Source organism: Phoxinus phoxinus (genome assembly GCF_949152265.1).
Source record: "Phoxinus phoxinus genome assembly, chromosome: 13".
NCBI lineage: Eukaryota > Metazoa > Chordata > Actinopteri > Cypriniformes > Leuciscidae > Phoxinus > Phoxinus phoxinus.
Genome location: NC_136888.1, coordinates 35,734,471 through 35,759,644, shown reverse-complemented (window position 1 = coordinate 35,759,644; position 25,174 = coordinate 35,734,471). Strand labels below are relative to the sequence as shown.

General features: G+C 43.7%; 3 protein-coding genes across 8 annotated transcripts in view; 2 read left to right on the top strand and 1 right to left on the bottom strand.

The window, feature by feature from the left end:
* The window catches only part of wars1 (tryptophanyl-tRNA synthetase 1), a 14,245-nt gene extending 6,740 nt beyond the window's left edge, over positions 1-7,505 (top strand). For all 4 annotated transcript variants that reach the window (XM_079633422.1, XM_079633423.1, XM_079633421.1 and 1 more), the window contains exons 8-12: positions 1,517-1,617; positions 1,691-1,803; positions 2,272-2,445; positions 3,902-4,042; positions 5,301-7,505. In XM_079633422.1, the coding sequence (XP_079489548.1) occupies positions 1,517-1,617; positions 1,691-1,803; positions 2,272-2,445; positions 3,902-4,042; positions 5,301-5,459 (688 nt within the window). In that variant the 3' untranslated portion in view covers positions 5,460-7,505. The remainder of the gene's footprint in view (positions 1-1,516; positions 1,618-1,690; positions 1,804-2,271; positions 2,446-3,901; positions 4,043-5,300) is intronic.
* slc25a47b (solute carrier family 25 member 47b) lies at positions 6,100-12,920 on the bottom strand. The gene is made up of 6 exons (XM_079633428.1): positions 12,398-12,920; positions 12,086-12,129; positions 11,830-11,901; positions 11,479-11,661; positions 10,901-11,135; positions 6,100-6,662 (listed from the first exon to the last, which is right to left on the bottom strand). Exons 1-6 carry the CDS (start codon positions 12,432-12,434, stop codon positions 6,385-6,387), a joined length of 849 nt encoding a protein of 282 aa, XP_079489554.1. The 5' UTR covers positions 12,435-12,920; the 3' UTR covers positions 6,100-6,384.
* Positions 12,921-13,644: 724 nt separating this feature from the next.
* On the top strand, positions 13,645-24,222 carry slc25a29l (solute carrier family 25 member 29-like). 3 transcript variants are annotated; one of them, XM_079633003.1, is made up of 5 exons: positions 13,727-13,795; positions 15,228-15,271; positions 18,946-18,988; positions 19,152-19,235; positions 21,476-24,222. In XM_079633003.1, exon 5 carries the CDS (start codon positions 21,476-21,478, stop codon positions 22,232-22,234), a length of 759 nt encoding a protein of 252 aa, XP_079489129.1. In that variant the 5' UTR covers positions 13,727-13,795; positions 15,228-15,271; positions 18,946-18,988; positions 19,152-19,235; the 3' UTR covers positions 22,235-24,222. The 3 variants fall into 3 exon arrangements, with proteins under 3 accessions (XP_079489128.1, XP_079489129.1, XP_079489130.1); XM_079633002.1 differs by lacking the exon at positions 18,946-18,988 and having other exon boundaries at positions 13,645-13,795; XM_079633004.1 differs by lacking the exons at positions 15,228-15,271; positions 18,946-18,988 and having other exon boundaries at positions 13,735-13,795.
* Positions 24,223-25,174: the final 952 nt, after the last annotated feature.

Genomic DNA, 25,174 nt, shown 5'->3' with positions numbered 1-25,174 from the left:
AAGTGCTATTATTACCATTATATAACCGCATCTCATCTGCGTATGGATATAAGTGCTATTATTACCATTATATAACCGCATCTCATCTGCGTATGGATATAAGTGCTATTATTATTATTATATAACCGCATCTCATCTGCGTATGGATATAAGTGCTATTATTACCATTATATAACCGCATCTCATCTGCGTATGGATATAAGTGCTATTATTACCATTATATAACCGCATCTCATCTGCGTATGGATATAAGTGCTATTATTATTATTATATAACCACATCTCATCTGCGTATGGATATAAGTGCTATTATTACCATTATATAACCGCATCTCATCTGCGTATGGATATAAGTGCTATTATTACCATTATATAACCGCATCTCATCTGCGTATGGATATAAGTGCTATTATTATTATTATATAACCGCATCTCATCTGCGTATGGATATAAGTGCTATTATTATTATTATATAACCGCATCTCATCTACGTATGGATATAAGTGCTATTATTACCATTATATAACCACATCTCATCTACGTATGGATATAAGTGCTATTATTACCATTATATAACCGCATCTCATCTGCGTATGGATATAAGTGCTATTATTATTATTATATAACCGCATCTCATCTGCGTATGGATATAAGTGCTATTATTACCATTATATAACCGCATCTCATCTACGTATGGAAATAAGTGCTATTATTACCATTATATAACCGCATCTCATCTGCGTATGGATATAAGTGCTATTATTACCATTATATAACCACATCTCATCTGCGTATGGATATAAGTGCTATTATTACCATTATATAACCGCATCTCATCTGCGTATGGATATAAGTGCTATTATTACCATTATATAACCGCATCTCATCTGCTTATGGATATAAGTGCTATTATTATTATTATATAACCACATCTCATCTGCGTATGGATATAAGTGCTATTATTACCATTATATAACCGCATCTCATCTGCGTATGGATATAAGTGCTATTATTACCATTATATAACCGCATCTCATCTGCGTATGGATATAAGTGCTATTATTATTATTATATAACCGCATCTCATCTGCGTATGGATATAAGTGCTATTATTATTATTATATAACCGCATCTCATCTGCGTATGGATATAAGTGCTATTATTATTATTATATAACCGCATCTCATCTGCGTATGGATATAAGTGCTATTATTATTATTATATAACCGCATCTCATCTGCGTATGGATATAAGTGCTATTATTATTATTATATAACCGCATCTCATCTGCGTATGGATATAAGTGCTATTATTATTATTATATAACCGCATCTCATCTGCTTATGGATATAAGTGCTATTATTACCATTATATAACCGCATCTCATCTGCGTATGGATATAAGTGCTATTATATTATATTGATTGTTTACATAGTCTCAAAACTTGTATATCACACAGCTCTAATCTGATACATGAAGATATTATAATCAGTAACCTGATGATTGTACTCGGACAGGGCGAGTCCTGCGTTCTACAGGAACGTGGTGAAGGTCCAGAAGCATGTGACGTTTAACCAGGTCAAAGGCATCTTTGGGTTCACAGACAGCGACTGTATCGGTGAGCAGATCTTCTTCTTCTGAAGCGTTTGATCCAGTGTTGGTCAGTCGCGTTTAACCGCGTGTGTTTGCAGGTAAAATCAGTTTCCCGGCCATTCAAGCGGCGCCGTCCTTCAGCAACTCTTTCCCACAGATCTTCGGTGACAGGAACGACGTTCAGTGTCTCATCCCGTGTGCCATCGATCAGGTGAGACGTTCACATGTCTCACACGCTCTGAATCAACGCCACAGGCCAGCGCCTCCTGCTGGTCTAAACATGAATAACAGCTTTAACAAACCAACTGCACGTTTCATCCGTTAAAGCGGTTACACTTTACAATAAGGTTCATTAGTTATGAACTAATAATGAACAATACTTCTACAGCATTTATTCCTTTTAGTTAATTTAATTTCAACATTTACTAACACCTTATTAAAATCAAAGGTTGTATTGGTTAACATTAGTTAATGCGCTGTGAACAAACATGAACAGCTGGATTATTATTAACTAACATTAACAAAGATTGATAAATACTGTAACTAATGTATTGCTCATTGTAAGTTCATGTTAGTCAATACATTAACAAATGTTGAACCTTATTGTAAAGTGTTACCGTTAAATCTGCTAATAATCTTTCTAATGGTGTGAAGTGATGCATGATGGTCTGTTCCCCAGGATCCGTATTTCCGGATGACGCGCGACGTAGCTCCGCGGATCGGCTATCTGAAGCCGGCTCTGCTTCACTCCACGTTCTTCCCGGCGCTTCAGGGTGCGCAGACCAAGATGAGCGCTAGCGACGCGAACTCCTCCATCTTCCTCACGGACACGGCCAAACAGATCAAGAACAAGGTGCCGCTCGCTCATCACGACTCCATCTGTACTAGAGCCCTGCACGGGCCTCAAATCTAGGCCCTAGCCCGGCCCTGGCCCGAGACGCTCAGGCCCTAGCCCGGCCCGTGTCCGACAGCTCATCATAATTATCAGCCCGAGTCCGACCCGAGCCCGTTTTTTTTTTTTTTTAAATGTACACAGCTGTGGCCTGACCTAGGGCAAACTAGCTATTTGCAGCCATTAAAATAGGTCCGTTTTGTTTGTTTCTTTTCATTTCTTTATTAAGTTAATTTAGACAAATGTTCGGTTTCTTTTTGTTTTTTTATTGACGACCAAGCAGCCGACAGCGAGTTAAACATGTTTGATCCATTTAGCCTCTCAAATCAACACTTCACTTGGCTACAATAAAATCCATAAAACACCTTAAGCATATCACACATAGACAGTTATAGTTTAAACGTTTATTATCATTTTTTAAAAGCTGAGGCAAACTGCTCTGCTGCTCACAGTCGCAACAGCGCTCGCAAATGAAATGAGCTATAGCCTACAATCTAAACAAATAAAATAAATGGCATTACATTAAAAACAAACATGCAGATTATCTTACCTCAAAAATCAAGTTCTCACTACTGAACATGGCCATTCTTATTTCCAATAGTTTCCAACAGACAACAAACGAAAACCAACAAGACAGCCCCCTAACATGGCTAAGAACAGTTTCTTACAGAGCATCGTGAAGAAAAATCACAGCATCCACAGTGGAAGGTTTTAATCCAGTCGTACTTTTTTCATGAACTATTCCAGCTGCGGTGAAGTCACGCTCGCTATACTTCTGCTGCTGGCGGGGACACTAAAAACAGAGCGCGCCGGTCGCGCAAATCTTGGGTCGTGCCGCCGGGAAACCTGTGTGTGTGCGTGTGCGTGTGTGTGTGCGCGAGCGCGAGCAGACTGTCATGTGTCAGTGTGATATAGGTTTAAAACGTCTTTCTATGTTTGTTTTTCCATAGTCAACTTCTCATATTTAATTTTAATACATGTCTGAAATAGGCTATAAAAAGAAGGATAAGCCTAAAACAGGCCCGAGGCCCGGCCCGCGTGTGAACTATGACGTGAAAACTGGCCCGAAGCCCGGCCCTAGGGGCGTAAATAAGTCGGGGCCCGTCGGGCTCGGGCTGAAATGCAGGGCTCTAATCTGTACAGCGCTGGAACAGTGTAGAGTTTCTCAGAGATCACAGGAGATTACAGTAACAGTGTTCAGCTTTACAGCAGATCTAGAATACAGTATTGTCCAGATAAAGTTAGTTTGATTGATTCACTTCCGTTGTAAAGATCATGAGTGATTAGCTTAGCGGCCGCTAACACGACACCGTTCTAACAGAAAACAGAAACTTTAATGTGTTCCGGCCGTTCATTCACACACATTAGTGTTTTTATGAACGCATGACGTTGAATCACGCGAACTCTTCTTCCTCAGGTCAACAAACACGCGTTCTCCGGCGGGAAGGACACGGTCGAGGAACACCGGAAGTTCGGTGGGAATCCAGATGTGGACGTTTCCTTCATGTATCTGACGTTCTTCCTGGAAGACGACGAACAGCTGGAGAAGATCCGACAGGTGAGCGCACACACCGATGACATCATCACACAGCCAAACGTCTTTCACACACCAGATATCACTCCACTAGTGTGTGCAGGACACTGGAGTTCACTTATGTGAGTTAGGAGAGCAGAATACAGTAAACTGAGATATTATACACAGATATTCTTCATATAGAGACTACCAGTAACATTATAAACATTTGTGAGCAGAACTTATTAGGACACTTTGAGCTGGTCATGTGTTCTTCAGTGTGTGTCTGTAACTGCTAATGCTCTTTTCACACACACACACACACACACACACTGAACACATGAAGCATTGCTTGGTCACTGGTTGAGCTAAACTGGTATTATCTAATTGTGTAGTTAAATTTACCAGCTGACAGATATTCAACATAATTCATGTGTGTGTGAGTGTGTGTGTGTGTGAGTGGTGTGTGTGTGTGTGTGTGTGAGACAGTCTAACAGAAGGATGGACAAACCTGTCAGATATCAACTGAGTTCTGCTCATATTTTATCACCGTTATATAAACTATAGTGTATAAACTGATGACGTGAGAGATGTTGCAGTGTCTGAGTGTGTGTCACTGAAAGTAAAGCGTGTGTGAGATGTTGCAGTGTGTGAGTGTGTGTCACTGAAAGTAAAGCGTGTGTGAGAGATGTTGCAGTGTGTGAGTGTGTGTCACTGAAAGTAAAGCGTGTGTGTGAGATGTTGCAGTGTCTGAGTGTGTGTCACTGAAAGTAAAGCGTGTGTGTGAGATGTTGCAGTGTGTGAGTGTGTGTCACTGAAAGTAAAGCGTGTGTGTGAGATGTTGCAGTGTGTGAGTGTGTGTCACTGAAAGTAAAGCGTGTGTGTGAGATGTTGCAGTGTGTGAGTGTGTGTCACTGAAAGTAAAGCGTGTGTGTGAGATGTTGCAGTGTCTGAGTGTGTGTCACTGAAAGTAAAGCGTGTGTGTGAGATGTTGCAGTGTGTGAGTGTGTGTCACTGAAAGTAAAGCGTGTGTGTGAGATGTTGCAGTGTGTGAGTGTGTGTCACTGAAAGTAAAGCGTGTGTGAGAGATGTTGCAGTGTGTGAGTGTGTGTCACTGAAAGTAAAGCGTGACGAGAGATGTTGCAGTGTCTGAGTGTGTGTCACTGAAAGTAAAGCGTGTGTGAGAGATGTTGCAGTGTGTGAGTGTGTGTCACTGAGAGTAAAGCGTGTGTGAGAGATGTTGCAGTGTGTGAGTGTGTGTCACTGAGAGTAAAGCGTGTGTGAATGGCCGGTTGTGTTGCAGGACTACAGGAGCGGTGCGCTTCTCACCGGCGAGCTGAAGAAGTGTTTGATCGAGACGCTTCAGCCCATGATCGCAGCGCATCAGGAGAGACGCAGACTAGTGACGGACGAGACCGTGCGGCAGTTCATGACCCCGCGCAAGCTACACTTCAGCCGCTAGAACACGTCCTCCTGCAGAGAAACGGACTCACTGTCTCGCTGTCGAATAACCCTGTGCTGAATAAACAGTGTTGAACACGACGTGTTGATGCACTGCTGATTCTAGAACACGCTGCCACTCCACACGTCAGTGAGATTAAAGGGTTAACACTCGGTTTACATCTCACTGCTTTTATTCAGATAGCGCTGAATGTTAATGACAGGATGAGCATGAATTATAAAAATGCTTAAATAAATTTTTATCCGATAAGAAGTCGTGCATAAACTATGATGGAAACACAATTACTGCATAAATCCCTCAAACCTCGCGTGCCTCAGTGTCAGCTGTGATTGGATAACTGGAGTAACCAGTGGACCAATGGCGTCGCAGCGTCTCTAATGATGGTTTGGTGTTTCTGAGAGTCGAAGTGTGTGATGAGAATGATGTGTGCAAGTCCCTCCAGAAGCGTCTCACACACGCGAGTGTGTTCCCGAACACCAGATCCGAACACTAGAGAACACGACAGCGGTGACTGAGTTCCTCTGACGCTCAACACACACTCGTTATGGACTTATTACTGAGATTTGAGCCAATCTCCCAGGAAGTGATGATGATGTTCTCTTGAACACATGGGATGGAAACACTGCGTTATTCAGAAATGTTTATGCCATATTCCAGTTTAATTCCCAGCTTTAGATGGAAACACTAACAGCTCATGTGTGTTTAAACAGGGACTGAAGTCACAGAGGACAGGAGTTAGTTTCAAACCCTTCGACAGTCACATGATGCTCTTCAGCATCTGAGGTAGACACTGCAAACACACTCAAACACACATTAATGCAGATGATACACATGAGCTTCTGCAGTGAACACACACACACACACACGATATGAAACATTGTGCAGGATCCAGAACTTGTGCAAAGAGAAGCTGTGAGCCTGGTCTTCAGGACGCGGGACGCAGGAAGCGGATCACCAGTTCGTACGTGGCGAAGACGGACATGTTGACGGGGAATGCGCGGATGCAGTTTAGCGTCAGGCCTCTGAACAGGACGGCTATGCCTTCGGTCCTCACGCTGTGTGTGACGCAGTGGAAGAATCCTCTGTAGCGCCGGCCGCTCACACCGGACACCTGCAGACGGGCCTTGATCACGTCCATCGGCGTCCCGACGGCCCAACCACACATCCCAGACACACCGCCGGCCAGGAGGACCACCGGCCAGCCTGAGGACACAACCACACACTGGAGTGAACTCTCGCCAGATACACAATATAATAGTGTTCTTCACTCAATTTGCCAAAAAGGTTCCCATTGTTGCTCCTTGTAGGGTGTGAGCAAAAACACACCGTTTTTGTGTGTGTGTGTCGCTTTAAATGCAAATGAGCTGCAGCTCCGCCTCTGTTCAGAAGAGGGCGGAGCTTCAGAAACTCCGGCAATAACAGAACGGTAAGATTATAAACGCACAGATTAAGGGCCGGTAAGATTATAATCGTGCAGATTAAGGGCCGGTAAGATTATAAACGCGCAGATTAAAGGCTATGTTGCAGGTTAGAGTACCCAGTGAGCCAATGTATAGAAAAATAATGTAGGAACTATATTTAAATATGAACATATACTTATAAAACGCTATTTAGGCTTCTGGAGTCGTTTTTGTGAGAAAATTTTACTTCCGCGTTTGAAAACCGCCAAACCGGAAGTGACGTAACATGAGGCAGAGCGGTCAAAGTAAACAATAGGAGAGCAATGGATCGCAATGACAGATCGGACGCTGAGGAAATTCTAGCCTAAATGTTTACTCGTATGACGGACCTCAGCCATATAATTATGTGCCTAATATGAAGCCAAGAGAGTAGACAGGCCAGGATTAGACAGAACACCGGTCAGAGGAGACGCATTGAGCTGTGGTGTGAGGAGAACAGGGCAGGGGTCTAGATGAGAGAACAGTGTTACTAGCTTATAGATTTATTCACGTTAGCCGACGATATGTATAACACTATGCTCAGATCACAATATTGTACAGATTATTATCATGTATCAGGCAAAAGTAAAGCTATTATTTAGACCCTTACCTGCATGTGTTGTGTATGTCAGCCATTAGGAGACAGTTTCCAGAGGAAGAAGGACTTTATAAAGGCTTTGAATGGCCCCATTTGGTGACAATGAATACAAAAATAATCACAATCACAACTGTCTTACTGTATAAAAACTTTATATGTAGAAACAGCCAACACATACATTAAAATTCGGAGTACAGATTGGAAATGAACTTAATATATTATATTTAGGCTATAATAAGTGTCGGCTGCAGACTAATAACAAACACATAAATGCATTAGGCTACATTACAAGTTTATGTAGGATATGTTAATTAAATTAAGACAAGGCACATTAAGACAGGTAGGCTACATGTAGCCTATGCATTTTGTAAAACAGAAGTGAATAAGTGATCTCTGACGGATCCGTGACCGTCATGTTTCCCGCCCGCGGCCGAAACACAATCTGACGGCGGACCGCCGGGCGACCCGATGAAGGAGCCGGGACAGTGTGCACATATCGCCGTCATCATATAACTCCATGTCGCCGAGATTAAATAAACACAAGATTTTGACGCGTATCCGAGAGTGGAGCGGAGTGTGAGCGCGCACTGCATGGCACGGGCGCGAACACTAATCAACAGTGAAACAATTTAAAATACTCTATCATTTCTGGTCATACAGAAAATAATAATACATTATTCGCAACTACTTTTATTTGTGTAAACTCGGAATAACAAGAAAGCGTTGTGCTTTTGTCAAATAAAATAAAACAATCAGGCGCGCTTTCATGATCTCCGTGAACTGGAGCGCGAGAACTGAAACTATATGTAGGCTAAAGCTTGAAATGTCCACTTCAAAACGAACAAATTCGAATCGAAAGCTAATACATTCTGATTATGTAATGCGTATGAAAGGTGCATTTCTCTCTAAAAGCGCACCCGCTTAACAGCGGAGATGGAGATATGTTTTTAACCGACAGTGATTTAGAAAACAATAGTTTATTAATGAACAATTAAAATGCCTCGTTATTTTTTCAGACACATTTATTATTAAATCACCTATAAATCACCTTTCTGTAGGCTGTGGTACATATGGCTCTTCTCATTCAGTACTGCGGGAATAATATCATTTCCAGGTTCTAATTTTGTCTCAGAAAAATAAATCAACAACAACAAAATCTATATTAATTTGTGAATATTTTAAATGTTTAATTAAGGGGCAACAAGTAGCCTAATAAACAAAAATTCGTCAATATTAATTTTTTTGCGCAGCATTTGGTGTAGCCTAGCCTAGCCTACAGTTCAAATTAAAATTTTGCCTTTTAAAAATACAACAACCGTTTTTGTTTTGTAGCCTAATTACGGGTTAAAAATATTTTTGTTCTCTCTGTTTTGTAATTTAGTCAACTTTATAGATTTCAACCATATTATTCCTTCTTGAGTCTTTTTAACAAGAATTTAGATTAATGTATGAATTGAATAGTGATTGTGTGACCTATGATGAGGGAACAACCAGTGATACCCTTGGTAGTACCATCAAATGATAGCCTATAGCGATGTCATCAGGATACACATACAGCGGTAGGCAGTGGCCCACCTTACCGGGTGACCACGTCGTGGTTCACCAGAATTTATAGTTTACCCACCTCTTTTTTTACCACTACACCTCTGACCACGACGATGATTAATTGAAATACAATAACCATCGGGTTGAAAACACACTGAATCACGACCGCTCCAACTGAATACCAACCTACTCTGCACTGAGCGAACGCACAACGCAGAGCCCGGCGGCAAACGACTGCCTCATGTGACGTAATATGACGCGATGGTGAAAAAAAACGGTTTTTCAATACGGTCAAGGAAACGGTCACGTTTTCTACTAAATTTGTGCCCTTATGTCTTGCAAAACGATTTTAAATCCTGCATTTACTTTTCATATGGTATTTTCATACAAGGTTATATATTAATTTTGAAAAAAAAAAAACCTGCAAGATGGCCTTTAAGGGCCGGTAAGATTATAAACGCACAGATTAAGGACCGGTAAGATTATAAACGCGCAGATTAAGGGCCGGTAAGATTATAAACGCACAAATTAAGGAACAGTAAGATTATAAACGCGCAGATTAAGGGCCGGTAAGATTATAAACACACAGATTAAGGGCCGGTAAGATTATAAACGCGCAGATTAAGGGCCGGTAAGATTATAAACACACAGATTAAGGGCCGGTAAGATTATAAACACACAGATTAAGGGCCGGTAAGATTATAAACACACAGATTAAGGGCCGGTAAGATTATAAACACACAGATTAAGGGCCGGTAAGATTATAAACACACAGATTAAGGACCGGTAAGATTATAAACACACAGATTAAGGACCGGTAAGATTATAAACACACAGATTAAGGAAAGGTAAGATTATAAACACACAGATTAAGGGCCGGTAAGATTATAAACGCACAGATTAAGGGCCGGTAAGATTATAAACACACAGATTAAGGGCCGGTAAGATTATAAACACACAGATTAAGGACCGGTAAGATTATAAACACACAGATTAAGGAAAGGTAAGATTATAAACACACAGATTAAGGGCCGGTAAGATTATAAACGCACAGATTAAGGGCCGGTAAGATTATAAACACACAGATTAAGGGCCGGTAAGATTATAAACACACAGATTAAGGGCCGGTAAGATTATAAACACACAGATTAAGGGCCGGTAAGATTATAAACACACAGATTAAGGGCCGGTAAGATTATAAACACACAGATTAAGGGCCGGTAAGATTATAAACACACAGATTAAGGGCCGGTAAGATTATAAACACACAGATTAAGGACCGGTAAGATTATAAACGCACAGATTAAGGGCCGGTAAGATTATAAACGCACAGATTAAGGAAAGGTAAGATTATAAACGCACAGATTAAGGGCCGGTAAGATTATAAACGCACAGATTAAGGAAAGGTAATGTTATAATCGTGCAGATTAAGGGCCGGTAATATTATAATCGTGCAGATTAAGGGCCGGTAATATTATAATCGTGCAGATTAAGGGCCGGTAATATTATAATCGAGCAGATTAAGGGCCGGTAAGATTATAAACACACAGATTAAGGGCCGGTAAGATTATAAACACACAGATTAAGGAACAGTAATATTATAATCGTGCAGATTAAGGGCCGGTAATATTAGAATAAGATCCTCTTCATACGTCAGAATGGGAGCAAAATCTGATCGTCTTATTTTTTGTCATGCTTGCAGAGAAATGCTCAGCAAACAGAGTTACTGGGTTTCACTTTTCATGTGTTCTGGGTTGGTGGAAGCACCGGGACCCGATTATACACTTACACACGGATTAGATTTTGATGATATGTCCCCTTTAAGAGCTTCTGATGTGCTGCTGTTCAGATGGTCTTACCCGGCTGCGTGTTCTCTGCAGACAGTGCATCACAGATGCTGTTGTAAGTGAGGAAGTAAGTGGCGAACGAGGGTCCGTCTCGCAGCGCTAGAGCAGCAGAACCCTTATAGAGACCCAGCGGACCCTCGTCTCGGGCGATTCTGAGCAGGCAGTGCAGCGGCCCACCGTATCGGCGCCCCTCAGCCTGACACTGCAGACGGACCTTCACCATGTCTGCGGGAGACATCACCAACACCTGAACACACAGCACACGCAGGGTCACACGCACTGGCGGAGTACCGATCCCCTCGTCACGATTCGACACGCATCTAGTTCTGTATAATTAAGGGCGTGGCCACTTGAGTGACAGGTGGATTGCCGCTGATGTCACTGCTACTTGTTTGTCTGCTAGTGTTAGCATCACGTCACCTCAGCTAATACGCCTCGCTGCACACGTTCGTTAATCCGGGAGTGACGCGCGGCCAAAATGGCGACGGCCGGCTCCGCCCACTTTGGGCTTCAGAAACACTACGTGTGATGTCACACACACTACGCACAGTGTTTTATACAGTCTGTGTGTGTGAAGCGATGGAGCGCACCTGAGCGACGCCTCCGCTGAACCCAGACAGGAATATATCAGCTTTATGATGCGGATCCGCTGCGCTTCTGTGCCGCATCCGGTGCAGGGAATGCAGGACGTTCCTGTACGTGCCGAACACCAGAGACGAGCTGATGGAGACGGTGGTCAGCGGCATCGACATGCCCCGGTAGAAGCCCCGGACCTGCAGCACACCAGTGATGATGAGGGCGGGGCAACCTGTCACTCACAGGAGATCAGCCAATAGCAAACCACAACCATCCAATCAACTCACAATCAAGCCCCGCCCACACAACAGAGAGACGTGCGCAACATCACTTTCATGCTGAGTTTTAGTGTTTCTGATACTCACGCCTTCGGTTCTGAAGCTTCTTCTCACACATTCCCAAACGCCGGAATAATGAGTCTGTGTCTGGAGTCTCACCTGCAACACCAGCAGCCGTTAGAGACACACACACGCACGCACGCACACACACACACACACACACACACACACACACACACACACACACACACACACACACACACACACACACACACACACACACACACACACACACACCTGGAGACTATGATCAGGTGAGGGTTATGATGATGAAGGGTTTTACCTTCACGGTGTCCAGCGGATACCCCACCGCCACTCCAAACGCTCCTGAACACACACATCAATCACTCAAAACTACACATTTATGAATTAATTAAATAACACTAATTTGCGTATTTCTAGAACAAACCAACTTTAAAAAAGAACATTTAACATCCTTTTATTTTGATAAATTTACACATTTAATTGTATCAAGGTAAAGCAATGAATGAGATATTGAGAATGAGATACTTAAGCTTTTTGTGTTAAATGAAACTTCCCATGGAGAATTATTAATGTCACACACACACACACACACACACACACACACACACACCTCCGACAGAACCGGCGATGAAATCCGCGAGATGCATCGCGATCCGAACCAGAAGAACCGAACCTATCGGAACCGAACAAACACAAGCATCGGAATCATCCGGTTCGATCCGCGTGACGTCAGCGGAGAAACGTCTTCATCATGATGATGATGATGAAGAACAACGATGAACAGAAGCGCGTGCCGTGTCTCGTAGAGACCGGTAGAGACGGGTGTGTGTGTGTGTGTGTCGCTTTTGTCATTGAGTGAATGTGAAACCGAAGGTCACCGTGTCCTTCAGAACACACTCGTGCACAGTGACGAGCGCGAGCACGCTGATGTTTCTGATGATCTCTTACAGTCGCAGAAAATATGAATATCAGCAGCTGTATGAAGTATAAAGCCGGCGAGTGTCAGATGATGTGTGTGTGTTCCTGCAGTGTGTGTCCGCTGTGTGGCGCTGCTCTTCATCATGTCACTGACACTGAGGAGGAGGAAGAGACGGAATTAAAGTGACAGTCACCAGTTTTACAATCTGAACAGCGTCAGCCACAGACACAATACATGTATTAATAATGTCTATGGCTTCAGCTCTAAATCAGCTCTGAGCACGCGTCACGGCCATTTTCATGGCAAAATCTAAAGTTTTTGAAACTGAAATAAAAATTAATAAAAGTTTTTTTGTGCTACATTTCCTATACTTTATATTTTTTTAGTGTTTATTAATTTTTATTTCAGTTTTAGTATTTAATGACAAATGTTGCATTGGCAATAATTGTATTTGGGAACACTTTACAATAGGTTCATTAGTTAACAATAGTTACTACCGTAGTTAACATGAACTAACAATGAACAATACATCTACAGCATTTATTAATCATATATAATATTAATTTCAACATGTATTAATACATTATTAAAATCAAAGGTTGTATTAGTTAACATTAGTTAATACACTGTGAACAAACATGAACAGCTGGATTATTATCAACTGACATTAACAAAGATTGATAAATACTGTAATGTATTGCTCATTAGTTACATAAATATACATAAACTAATGAACCTTATTATATAGTGTTACCAATATTTTCATTTCCAGGTTTTCTATGGTTCTAGTTAACGCTGATAACCCGGTTCTGCTGGAGTGTGTGTGTGTGTGTGTGTGTGTGTGTAAGCACAGATATGATGATGATGATGATGAAGGGGGTGTTTCTTCATCCCTGAGCTTCTATTGGTCACAGATGGACTTTCCCCTTCATATCAACTTCATTCAGTAAAAATAGCGTGTCCCGCTGGCAGCAGCTGCTGGAGCTCAGACACACACACACACACACACACCCCAGCAGGAGATCAGGACAGGCTCTTCATCTTCTTCATCAGGAATAGCGATGGACTTTGCTGCAGGGTGCATCGGGGGTAAGTCGTGCCACTGAAGGCACAGAAAACTGTCAAAACATGTGATTGAACTGATGTATAGCTCACGCTGAAGCCGAGCCGAGTCTCTTCGGGTGTACAGCGCTTCTCACAGCAGTGTGTGTCTCACAGCAGCTTCACGGAGATCATACTGCACAGTGTGTGTTTCCGGAAGAGAACCGCGTCAGTCTCGAGAGCTCGAGCTCAGTGATGCTCATCTCTGCTGGACAGAAGTTATTCAGTAGCTCTGGTTAGACATTCAGTCCGAAACACTCAAACCTTCAAACTCTGTGTTTCTGTTAGAAGTAAAACTCATTAAACAGCACTGATCCTGTGAAGCATGTGCACAGTCGAACACACACTCACACACACACACACACACACACACACACACACACACACACACACACACACACACACACACACACACACACACACACACACACACACTCCTGCAACATCTCACATCATCACAGTTTATTCACTATAGTTTAGAAAATGGTAAACTATATGGCAGAACTAAGTTGATATCTGACAGGTTTTGTCCATCCTTCTGTTAGACTGTCTCTCTCTCTCTCTCTCTCTCACACACACACACACACACACACACACACACACACACACACACACACACACACACACACACACACACACAGGTTTTGTCCATCCTTCTGTTAGACTGTCTCACACATGAATTATGTTGAATATCTGTCAGCTGGTAAATTTAACTACACAATTAGATAATACCAGTTTAGCTCCACCAGTGACCAAGCAATGCTTCATTGTGTTCAGTGTGTGTGTGTTTGTGCAGTGTGTGTGTGAAAAGAGCATTAGCAGTTACAGACAAAACACTGAAGAACACATGATCAGCTCAGTCATTTTTGGTCTCAAATGTTTATAATGTTACTGGTTGTCGCTGTATGAATAATATCTGGGTATAATATCTCACAGTTTATGTTATTCTGCTCTCCTCACTCACAGAAACGACTGTATATTGTCCTGCACACACTAGTGGAGTGATATCTGGTGTGTGAAAGACGTTTGGTCTGCCTGTGGATGATGATTCTGTGCTCTTGCCACATGCTCGTATGACGCAGGTTTCGCAGGTCAAGGCCTCCACGGTTGCATCACACGATCCAGTCAAATACACCAGACATGCTCAACCTCTTTTAACAGAAGTGAATCAGTCAAAACTTTATCTGGACAATAACTGTATTCTAGAGCTGCTGTAAAGCCGAACACTGTTACTGTAATCTCCTGTGATCTCTGTGAAGCTGCTGTGAAACTCTATATATTGTTAAAGCGCTGTACAGATGAAGCTGACTTGATTTGAAATCATGAGATCGCCGCTCCATTCCCAGGGAACGCATGAACTGATCACATGCCAGTGAACACACAAGTCTGAAGCTTCTGACTGAATGTTGTGATGTTGCAGGAGCCGCTGGTGTTCTGGTCGGGCATCCGTTCGATACGGTGAAGGTACGAGCGCACCGACACACTGAACGCTTGTGCACCGACACACTGAACGCTTGTGCACCGACACACTGAACGCTTGTGCACCGACACACTGAACGCTTGTGCACCGACACACTGAACGCTTGTGCACCGACACACTGAACGCTTGTGCACCGACACACTGAACGACACACTGAACGCTTGTGCACCGACACACTGAACGACACACTGAACGCTTGTGCACCGACACACTGAACGACACACTGAACGCTTGTGCACCGACACACTGAACGACACACTGAACGCTTGTGCACCGACACACTGAACGACACACTGAACGCTTGTGCACCGACACACTGAACGCTTGTGCACCGACACACTGAACGCTTGTGCGTATCGACACACTGAACGCTTGTGCACCGACACACTGAACGCTTGTGCACCGACACACTGAACGCTTGTGCACATCGACACACTGAACGCTTGTGCACCGACACACTGAACGCTTGTGCACATCGACACACTGAACGCTTGTGCGTATCGACACACTGAACGCTTGTGCACATCGACACACTGAACGCTTGTGCACATCGACACACTGAACGCTTGTGCACCGACACACTGAACGCTTGTGCACCGACACACTGAACGCTTGTGCACCGACACACTGAACGCTTGTGCATCGACACACAGAACGCTTGTGCATCGACACACAGAACGCTTGTGCGTATCGACACACTGAACGCTTGTGCATCGACACACTGAACGGTTGTGCGTATCGACACACTGAACGCTTGTGCACATCGACACACTGAACGCTTGTGCGTATCGACACACTGAACGCTTGTGCGCCGACACACTGAACGCTTGTGCACCGACACACTGAACGCTTGTGCACATCGACACACTGAACGCTTGTGCGTATCGACACACTGAACGCTTGTGCACATCGACACACTGAACGCTTGTGCACATCGACACACTGAACGCTTGTGCACCGACACACTGAACGCTTGTGCGTATCGACACACTGAACGCTTGTGCACATCGACACACTGAACGCTTCTGTGTATCGACACACTGAACGCTTGTGCACACCAACACACTGAACGCTTGTGCACATCGACACACTGAACGCTTGTGCACCGACACACTGAACGCTTGTGCACCGACACACTGAACGCTTGTGCACCGACACACTGAACGCTTGTGCACCGACACACTGAACGCTTGTGCGCCGACACACTGAACGCTTGTGCGTCGACACACTGAACGCTTGTGCACATCGACACACTGAACGCTTGTGCACCGACACACTGAACGCTTGTGCGCCGACACACTGAACGCTTGTGCCCATCGACACACTGAACGCTTGTGCACATCGACACACTGAACGCTTGTGCACATCGACACACTGAACGCTTGTGCACATCGACACACTGAACGCTTGTGCACATCGACACACTGAACGCTTGTGCGTCGACACACTGAACGCTTGTGCACATCGACACACTGAACGCTTGTGCACATCGACACACTGAACGCTTGTGCACATCGACACACTGAACGCTTGTGCACCGACACACTGAACGCTTGTGCACATCGACACACTGAACGCTTGTGCACCGACACACTGAACGCTTGTGCGTCGACACACTGAACGCTTGTGCACATCGACACACTGAACGCTTGTGCACATCGACACACTGAACGCTTGTGCACATCGACACACTGAACGCTTGTGCACCGACACACTGAACGCTTGTGCACCGACACACTGAACGCTTGTGCACCGACACACTGAACGCTTGTGCACACCGACACACTGAACGCTTGTGCACACCGACACACTGAACGCTTGTGCACACCGACACACTGAACGCTTGTGCACCGACACACTGAACGCTTGTGCACCGACACACTGAACGCTTGTGCACCGACACACTGAACGCTTGTGCGCATCGACACACTGAACGCTTGTGCACCGACACACTGAACGCTTGTGCACATCGACACACTGAACGCTTGTTCGTATCGACACACTGAACGCTTGTGCACATCGACACACTGAACGCTTGTGCACATCGACACACTGAACGCTTGTGCACCGACACACTGAACGCTTGTGCACCGACACACTGAACGCTTGTGCACCGACACACTGAACGCTTGTGCACCGACACACTGAACGCTTGTGCATCGACACACAGAACGCTTGTGCGTATCGACACACTGAATGCTTGTGCATCGACACACTGAACGCTTGTGCGTATCGACACACTGAACGCTTGTGCACATCGACACACTGAACGCTTGTGCGTATCGACACACTGAACGCTTGTGCGCCGACACACTGAACGCTTGTGCACCGACACACTGAACGCTTGTGCACATCGACACACTGAACGCTTGTGCGTATCGACACACTGAACGCTTGTGCACATCGACACACTGAACGCTTGTGCACATCGACACACTGAACGCTTGTGCACCGACACACTGAACGCTTGTGCGTATCGACACACTGAACGCTTGTGCGTATCGACACACTGAACGCTTGTGCATCGACACACTGAACGCTTGTGCGTATCGACACACTGAACGCTTGTGCACATCGACACACTGAACGCTTGTGCATCGACACACTGAACGCTTGTGCGTATCGACACACTGAACGCTTGTGCGTATCGACACACTGAACGCTTGTGCACCGACACACTGAACGCTTGTGCATCGACACACAGAACGCTTGTGCGTATCGACACACTGAACGCTTGTGCATCGACACACTGAACGCTTGTGCGTATCGACACACTGAACGCTTGTGCACATCGACACACTGAACGCTTGTGCATCGACACACTGAACGCTTGTGCGTATCGACACACTGAACGCTTGTGCGCCGACACACTGAACGCTTGTGCACCGACACACTGAACGCTTGTGCACCAACACACTGAACGCTTGTGCGTCGACACACTGAACGCTTGTGCGTATCGACACACTGAACGCTTGTGCACCGACACACTGAACGCTTGTGCGTCGACACACTGAACGCTTGTGCGTCGACACACTGAACGCTTGTGCGTCGACACACTGAACGCTTGTGCACCAACACACTGAACGCTTGTGCACCGACACACTGAACGCTTGTGCACATCGACACACTGAACGCATGTTTCTGTGAATGTAAACTAACACTGAAAGGCAAAGGGCCAGATCGAGTCTCACATGAGCTCGTGTTTTAAAGGAGTCGTTCACTCCAGAATTAAAATCTCCTGATGGTTTACTCTCCTTCTCGTCATCCCAGATGTTCGTGTGTTTCTTTCTTCAGTGGAAAAGAAATGAAGGTTTTTGAGGAACACACTCCAGGACGTTCTCCATATAGTGACTTGTAACTATAGTGCTCTGTAAACACTGGCTCGGTTCTTCCCTCTACGTCACGCTTGACCTTTCAATATCCAAGATTTAAAAACCCTGGAATGTTTTGCTCAAAAACCTTAATTTCTTTTCAACTGAAGATATAAAGTCATGAACATCTTAGATGACGTGGTTGAGAGTAAGTTATCAGGAAACTTTAACTCTGAAGTGAAGGAATCGTAAGCACACAAGCTCTTCTCTCTCTTGCCCCGATGTCTTTAACTGATCAAACCTCACAGCCGACGGGTCTTTACAGCAAAAGTATTGCTTTGTTGTAGATGAGAGTGAGGCGGTTACACCGGCCGCTCGGGGGTTAACCTCGTAAGTAAAGACCAGTTTCACTGGACTGCATTGTCATTGAATGTAAATCCACACACAGGACAAGCATCACCCAGATCTAGTTCATTCACTTCTTCTGTGATTCTGCTGTTGGTCAAGCATGGCTCGCACCAGTTCCAGTGTGACGAGGAACGCTGTGTTTCAGGTGCGCCTGCAGGTCCAGAGTGTGGAGAAGCCCTTGTACCGCGGGACGTATCACTGCTTCCAGTCCATCGTGCGACAAGAAACAGTGAGTGGGATTTATGACTCTGCTATTACTATCATCACACACTGTTGGCCAGCGGAGAACTGAGAGGATTCTCACAAGGGTTTATTTCTCCATTCTGCCACTGGAGGAGTTTGGGTTCCTGACACTGTCGCCTTTGTGTTTGACACTTCATTTAATATTCAGCAATATTGTTGATCTCCTGCAATGATCATTATAAGAGAGCTGAGCTGGACGATGACATCACTGTTCTCCAGAGCGGATATATATATAAATTAACTAAATTAATAACTTTTTTACAACAAAAATGAACCTTGACTGAACTTAAGCTGGACTGTGGCGCTATTCTCTTCTACTTCTATTTCCTGTTATCTCTGTAAAGCTGCTTTAAACCGTATTGTAAAGAGCACTGTATGAATAAAGCTGACTAAACTGGACTATGACGTCTTTACAAACAAGCATTCAAAGTTCTTGAACTGCAGATCATTTAACAGTGATATTACAAAATGTTTAAAGTTTATGACCCAGGACTCACTTTACCCCTGTCAGGTTTTTAATCATTTATTTTTTTAGTTAATTTATATATATATATATATATCCGCTCTGGATAAAACCGTGATGTCATCGTCCAGCTCAGCTCAGTTCTCATATAATGCTGTCAGTACAGGAGATCTACAATATTGCTGAATATTAATTAAACGTCCCCAACTAAGCAAGACAAAAGCCAAAGGCGACAAAGACGCCTTTAAATGTGCTTGAGAAATAAACTGAACTCTACAAAGTTCTTGAACTGCAGATCATTACATCAGTGATGTTCAGAGTGATAGATGTCTGTAGTTGTAGTTAACTAATAACCTGAGCTCCAGGAGTCACTCGAGACGCAGAGCTAAATCAGGCTCAGGGAACATCTATATTTACCAGAGACCAAGGGTTTCAGGTTCTGAAGATATCCCAGCATGCAATTCTGCGTTTAAAACACGTCTAATAGCCGTCACATAAACACATAAATTTTGGGCTGTCAGTGAAAATTTTATAGACTTCTAACCAGAGCCCAAGAATAGACCAGCCATCAATTAGATTAGATTAAATGAAACCAAACACCTTGTAATCACTGTTGACTGCTGCCCACATCAGTGATCCCCAACCCTGCTCCTGGAGGACCCCCAGCACTGCATCAGGCGTTCGATCAGGGAGACAAAGACGACGTGCAGTGTTGGGGGTCCTTCAGGAGCAGGGTTGGGAAACACTGGCCTACAATATCATAAAATTATTTTGACAAAAACGACATGTAACCAAATTCAAGGTTGTTTTGTGTAGAAGTGTGTAACTCATAGCCGGACTACACCGGGTCTATAGTTAACCGAGACGGAGAAATGACAGAGATTGCTTGCTGGGATTAACCCTTCTCTCATCATTAACCCTTCTCTCATCATTAACCCTTCGCTCTTCATTAATCCTTCACTCTTCATTAACCCTTCTCTCATCATTAACCCTTCGCTCTTCATTAATCCTTCGCTCTTCATTAACCCTTTGCTCTTCATTAACCCTTTGCTCTTCATCAACCGTTCGCTCTTCATTAACCCTTCGCTCTTCATTAACCCTTCGCTCTTCATTAACCCTTCGCTCTTCATTAACCCTTTGCTCTTCATTAACCCTTTGCTCTTCATCAACCGTTCGCTCTTCATTAACCCTTCGCTCTTCATTAACCCTTCGCTCTTCATTAATCCTTCGCTCTTCATTAATCCTTCGCTCTTCATTAACCCTTTGCTCTTCATTAACCCTTTGCTCTTCATCAACCGTTCGCTCTTCATTAACCCTTCGCTCTTCATTAACCCTTCGCTCTTCATTAACCCTTCGCTCATCATCAACCCTTCGCTCCTCATCAACCCTTCGCTCATCATCAACCCTTCGGTCTTCATCAACCCTTCTCTCATCATCAACCCTTCGCTCATCATTAATCCTTCGCTCTTCATTAACCCTTCGCTCTTCATTAACCCTTCTCTCACCATTAACCCTTCGCTCTTCATTAACCCTTCGCTCTTCATTAACCCTTCTCTCACCATTAACCCTTCTCTCATCATTAACCCTTCTCTCACCATTAACCCTTCGCTCTTCATTAACCCTTCGCTCTTCATTAACCCTTCGCTCTTCATTAACCCTTCGCTCTTCATTAACCCTTTGCTCTTCATTAACCCTTCGCTCTTCATTAACCCTTCTCTCACCATTAACCCTTCGCTCTTCATTAACCTTTCCTGTTTCTCCAGATGTTGGGTCTCTATAAAGGCATCGGCTCCCCAATGATGGGCCTGACCTTCATCAACGCTATCGTGTTCGGCGTCCAGGGGAACGCCATGCGCATGTTGGGCGAGGATACGCCGCAGCACCAGTTCCTAGCGGGCGCGGCAGCTGGGCTAATCCAGTGCGTTATTTGCTGCCCGATGGAGCTCGCCAAGACCCGCATGCAGACGCAAGGAACGGGCCAGAAGAACACGACCCGGAGGCTCTACAAGAACTCTCTGGACTGCCTGATCCGAATCTACCGGAAGGAGGGAATCCGAGGAATCAACCGAGGAATGGTGACCACCGTGATCCGCGAGACGCCAGGCTTCGGCATCTACTTCCTCACGTACGACACGCTAACGCGATCGCTACACTGCGAACTCGACGACGGGTACATCATTCCCAAGCTGCTCCTGGCAGGAGGCATGTCAGGAATCGCGTCCTGGCTCTCCACCTATCCGGTGGACGTTGTTAAGTCCCGCCTCCAGGCTGACGGAGTGGGCGGAGCTAACAGGTATAGCGGAATCATGGATTGTGTGCGCCAGAGCTGGCGGAGGGAGGGGTGGAGGGCGTTCACTCGCGGCCTGACCTCGACTCTCCTGAGAGCGTTCCCTGTGAACGCCACCACCTTCGCCACCGTCACACTCTTCCTCATGTACATGCGCGAGGATGAAGGAGCGAAGGAATGCGAGCCCATGAGGCCGGACCTGCAGCCTGTGACCGAACGACTTTCCGTCCAATAGAGAACAGGTCAGCGAACACAAGGGCCAATCAGGCTGGAGAATGACCTAGCTTATCTTTGCGTTTCTCTATGTTTGATGGACCACTGACATAACGGAACTGAGACTGAGTCTCCATTGGGTTCGGGGATTCCCAGAGGTACACCAAAGACGATAACTATTATGATAAAGATATTAGTTATAGACACGACTATAACAATGATGACACAGAGGAACAATGATTGGTCAGGAAACAGTGTAATCTGAAATGGTTCTTGTTCATGACAAGAAAAAAAAAGCATGATCTGACACCGTGACTATTGTAACAGGCAAAAATGTTGTGTAGTCTGAACCCGGCATCTAGTGCTCTTGCATAAAAAAAATTAAGTTTTTATTTTTGGAATGGTACGAAACTTGGTCAGGTTTTGGCACTTGCTGTAAAAAAATCCTGGACATGATTGGAACAGGTTAAATGGCCCTGAAAAAATAGTCACACTTGTGCTCCTCACGGTCAATAATGAGCGCATTGAAAATGAATGGGAGATGAATTTCCTCTAGTGGAAGCGTTTGGTACTGCAGCCGGACACAATCTCACTGAAAGCTAATTTTTTTAGATTTATGATTAAAATGAAAAGATAGATTTCCTGTAAAATTTTAAAATAGTATTTTTTGCATTTTACATAAAAAACGGAAAAAAAGTCGGCACACCACGGCTCCAAAAATGTTGAAAAATGCATTTTTCATAATATAAACGTAATACTTTTTTTCACTTCAGCAATAATGTGCCAAGTGTCGTCTCTGAGAAGAGATCAAACTTCAGTCTGTGCTCTACAGCGCTCGAGATTTACCAGTTTGTAATTTTCAGGTCTATGCTCAAAAAGTGAATGAATGGATTATAAATACAGCATACATATAATTTAGTACCATAAAATCCCCTAAAAATACAAAATATTAAATGAAAAACATTATCAAACTAAAATAAAGTACATTCCTTCCATTGAAATAAAATAAAATAATCTGTCATTTTTGACCGCCACGTGAAGAGCAGCAGAGGGTTGCTTGAGCATTTAAAGCGACAGCGCACTTATTATAAACAGAACGTTCTCAGGCATTGGTGTGGACGCTCATAAGTTATCGGTCTTGGTGTGAATGGGTTTAAGATTGGATCAGTTCCTCCTTGCCCTGGGAATCGAGCCTGTGACCTTGGCGTTGCGAGCGCCATGCTCTATTGAGGCTGATGAAGTGTGTCCTGACGCACAGGTGGATCAGAGGAGCTTCTGAACTTAGAATATGTCTCAAACTGATTTATTCCATCGTGGCTGGTTGCATAAACTGCTCAGACTAGCATTACAAGTTTGTCATGTAATCTTTTCTTTCTCCAAGACTGGTCATAACTTGTCAAATTCAGTTGCATAAAAAGGTAGATTGGACTACCTTAGATTACATCCAACTAACAGCTAGTCAGAAGACAGTGTTAACACACCGGCTGTTCATCACACTGTCAGAAAAGATGTAAAATGTTCCTTTAATGCCGCAACAGCAATCATGTTATCTGCATTCTTAAAAAGTGAAAGTCGTTTGGATGAATTTTTGAGAGGTAAATAAGGTACAAAGTTGAATTTTAATACACTACCGTTCAGAAGTTTGGGGTACATCTTTTTTATTTTTATTTAAATTATTTAATTATTGAAATGTAAATTACATAATTTAAATGAATACTTTTATTCATCACGGATTCATTAAATTTATAAAAAGTGACATTTATAATGTTACAAAAGATTATATTTCAAATAAATGCTGTTCTTTTGAACTTTCTATTAATCAAATAATCCTGAAAAACTATAAATGACGGTTTCCACAAATATATGAACTGTGTTCAACACTGATAATAATCATAACTGTGTCTTGATCATCATATTACACTGATTTCTGGAGGATCATGTGACACTGAAGACTGGAGTAATGATGATAAACTCAGCTTTGATCACAGGAATAAATTACACTTTACTGTATATTCACATAGAGAACTGATGATTTACATTATAATAATATTTCACTGTTTTACTGTATTTATGATCAGATAAGTGCAGCTTTGGTGAGCAGAGACTCTCAGACACAGGACCTCAAACCTCTGAACTGTAGTGTGCAGGTTTGGCCGTGTCCTGGTATTGCGTATTACTCTCATGTTTCTCTTCAGTTACAACATTTGACATTGATTGTAAAAGTAAATGTTTATATGCAAAGATCAGAAGATTAGAGGAAGAGACTCAGACCAGCAGATCGGATGATTGTTCAAGAAACGGTCACATGGTCCTACATGTTTACATACACAGAAACATTTTCTAGATGTTATTTACTCTCAACATGCACCTTAACCATGTGATCGTTCCTGACACGACTGTGATCGACATATTCCTGTATATATGAAGCACTTGGCATCATTTGTTTTTGTTCTCCAGTATTATTATGAATGTAAATAGTATGATGACTGTCAGTGTTTTTACTTCATGAATCTCAAGGGAACACGTGTTACACACACACATCAGTCACACTTCAACATTAATAAATGAATATGGAAACACATTCAGGAAGATTTGTCTGTCTTTGTTAAGGATTGACTTTGTGAACGGTTACAGAATAAACCACACGACTTGTGTCGTTTATTCCAGCTTTAAGACCGACGAGAACAAACACACACTTTACCAGCTGATTCCTGACACTCGTGTGATGAAGAGCCGTGATGAAGATCCAGTGGAGTCCAGCGCCCTCTAGTGGCTCAAAACCAGACCTCAACCTGACACACACACTCTCTCACAGACACACACTCTCTCACTCACAGACACACACACACACACACACACACACACACTCTCTCTCTACAGACACACACACACACACTCTCTCTCTCACAGACACACACTCTCTCACACACACACACACACACGCTGAAGGAGAAAACAGCAG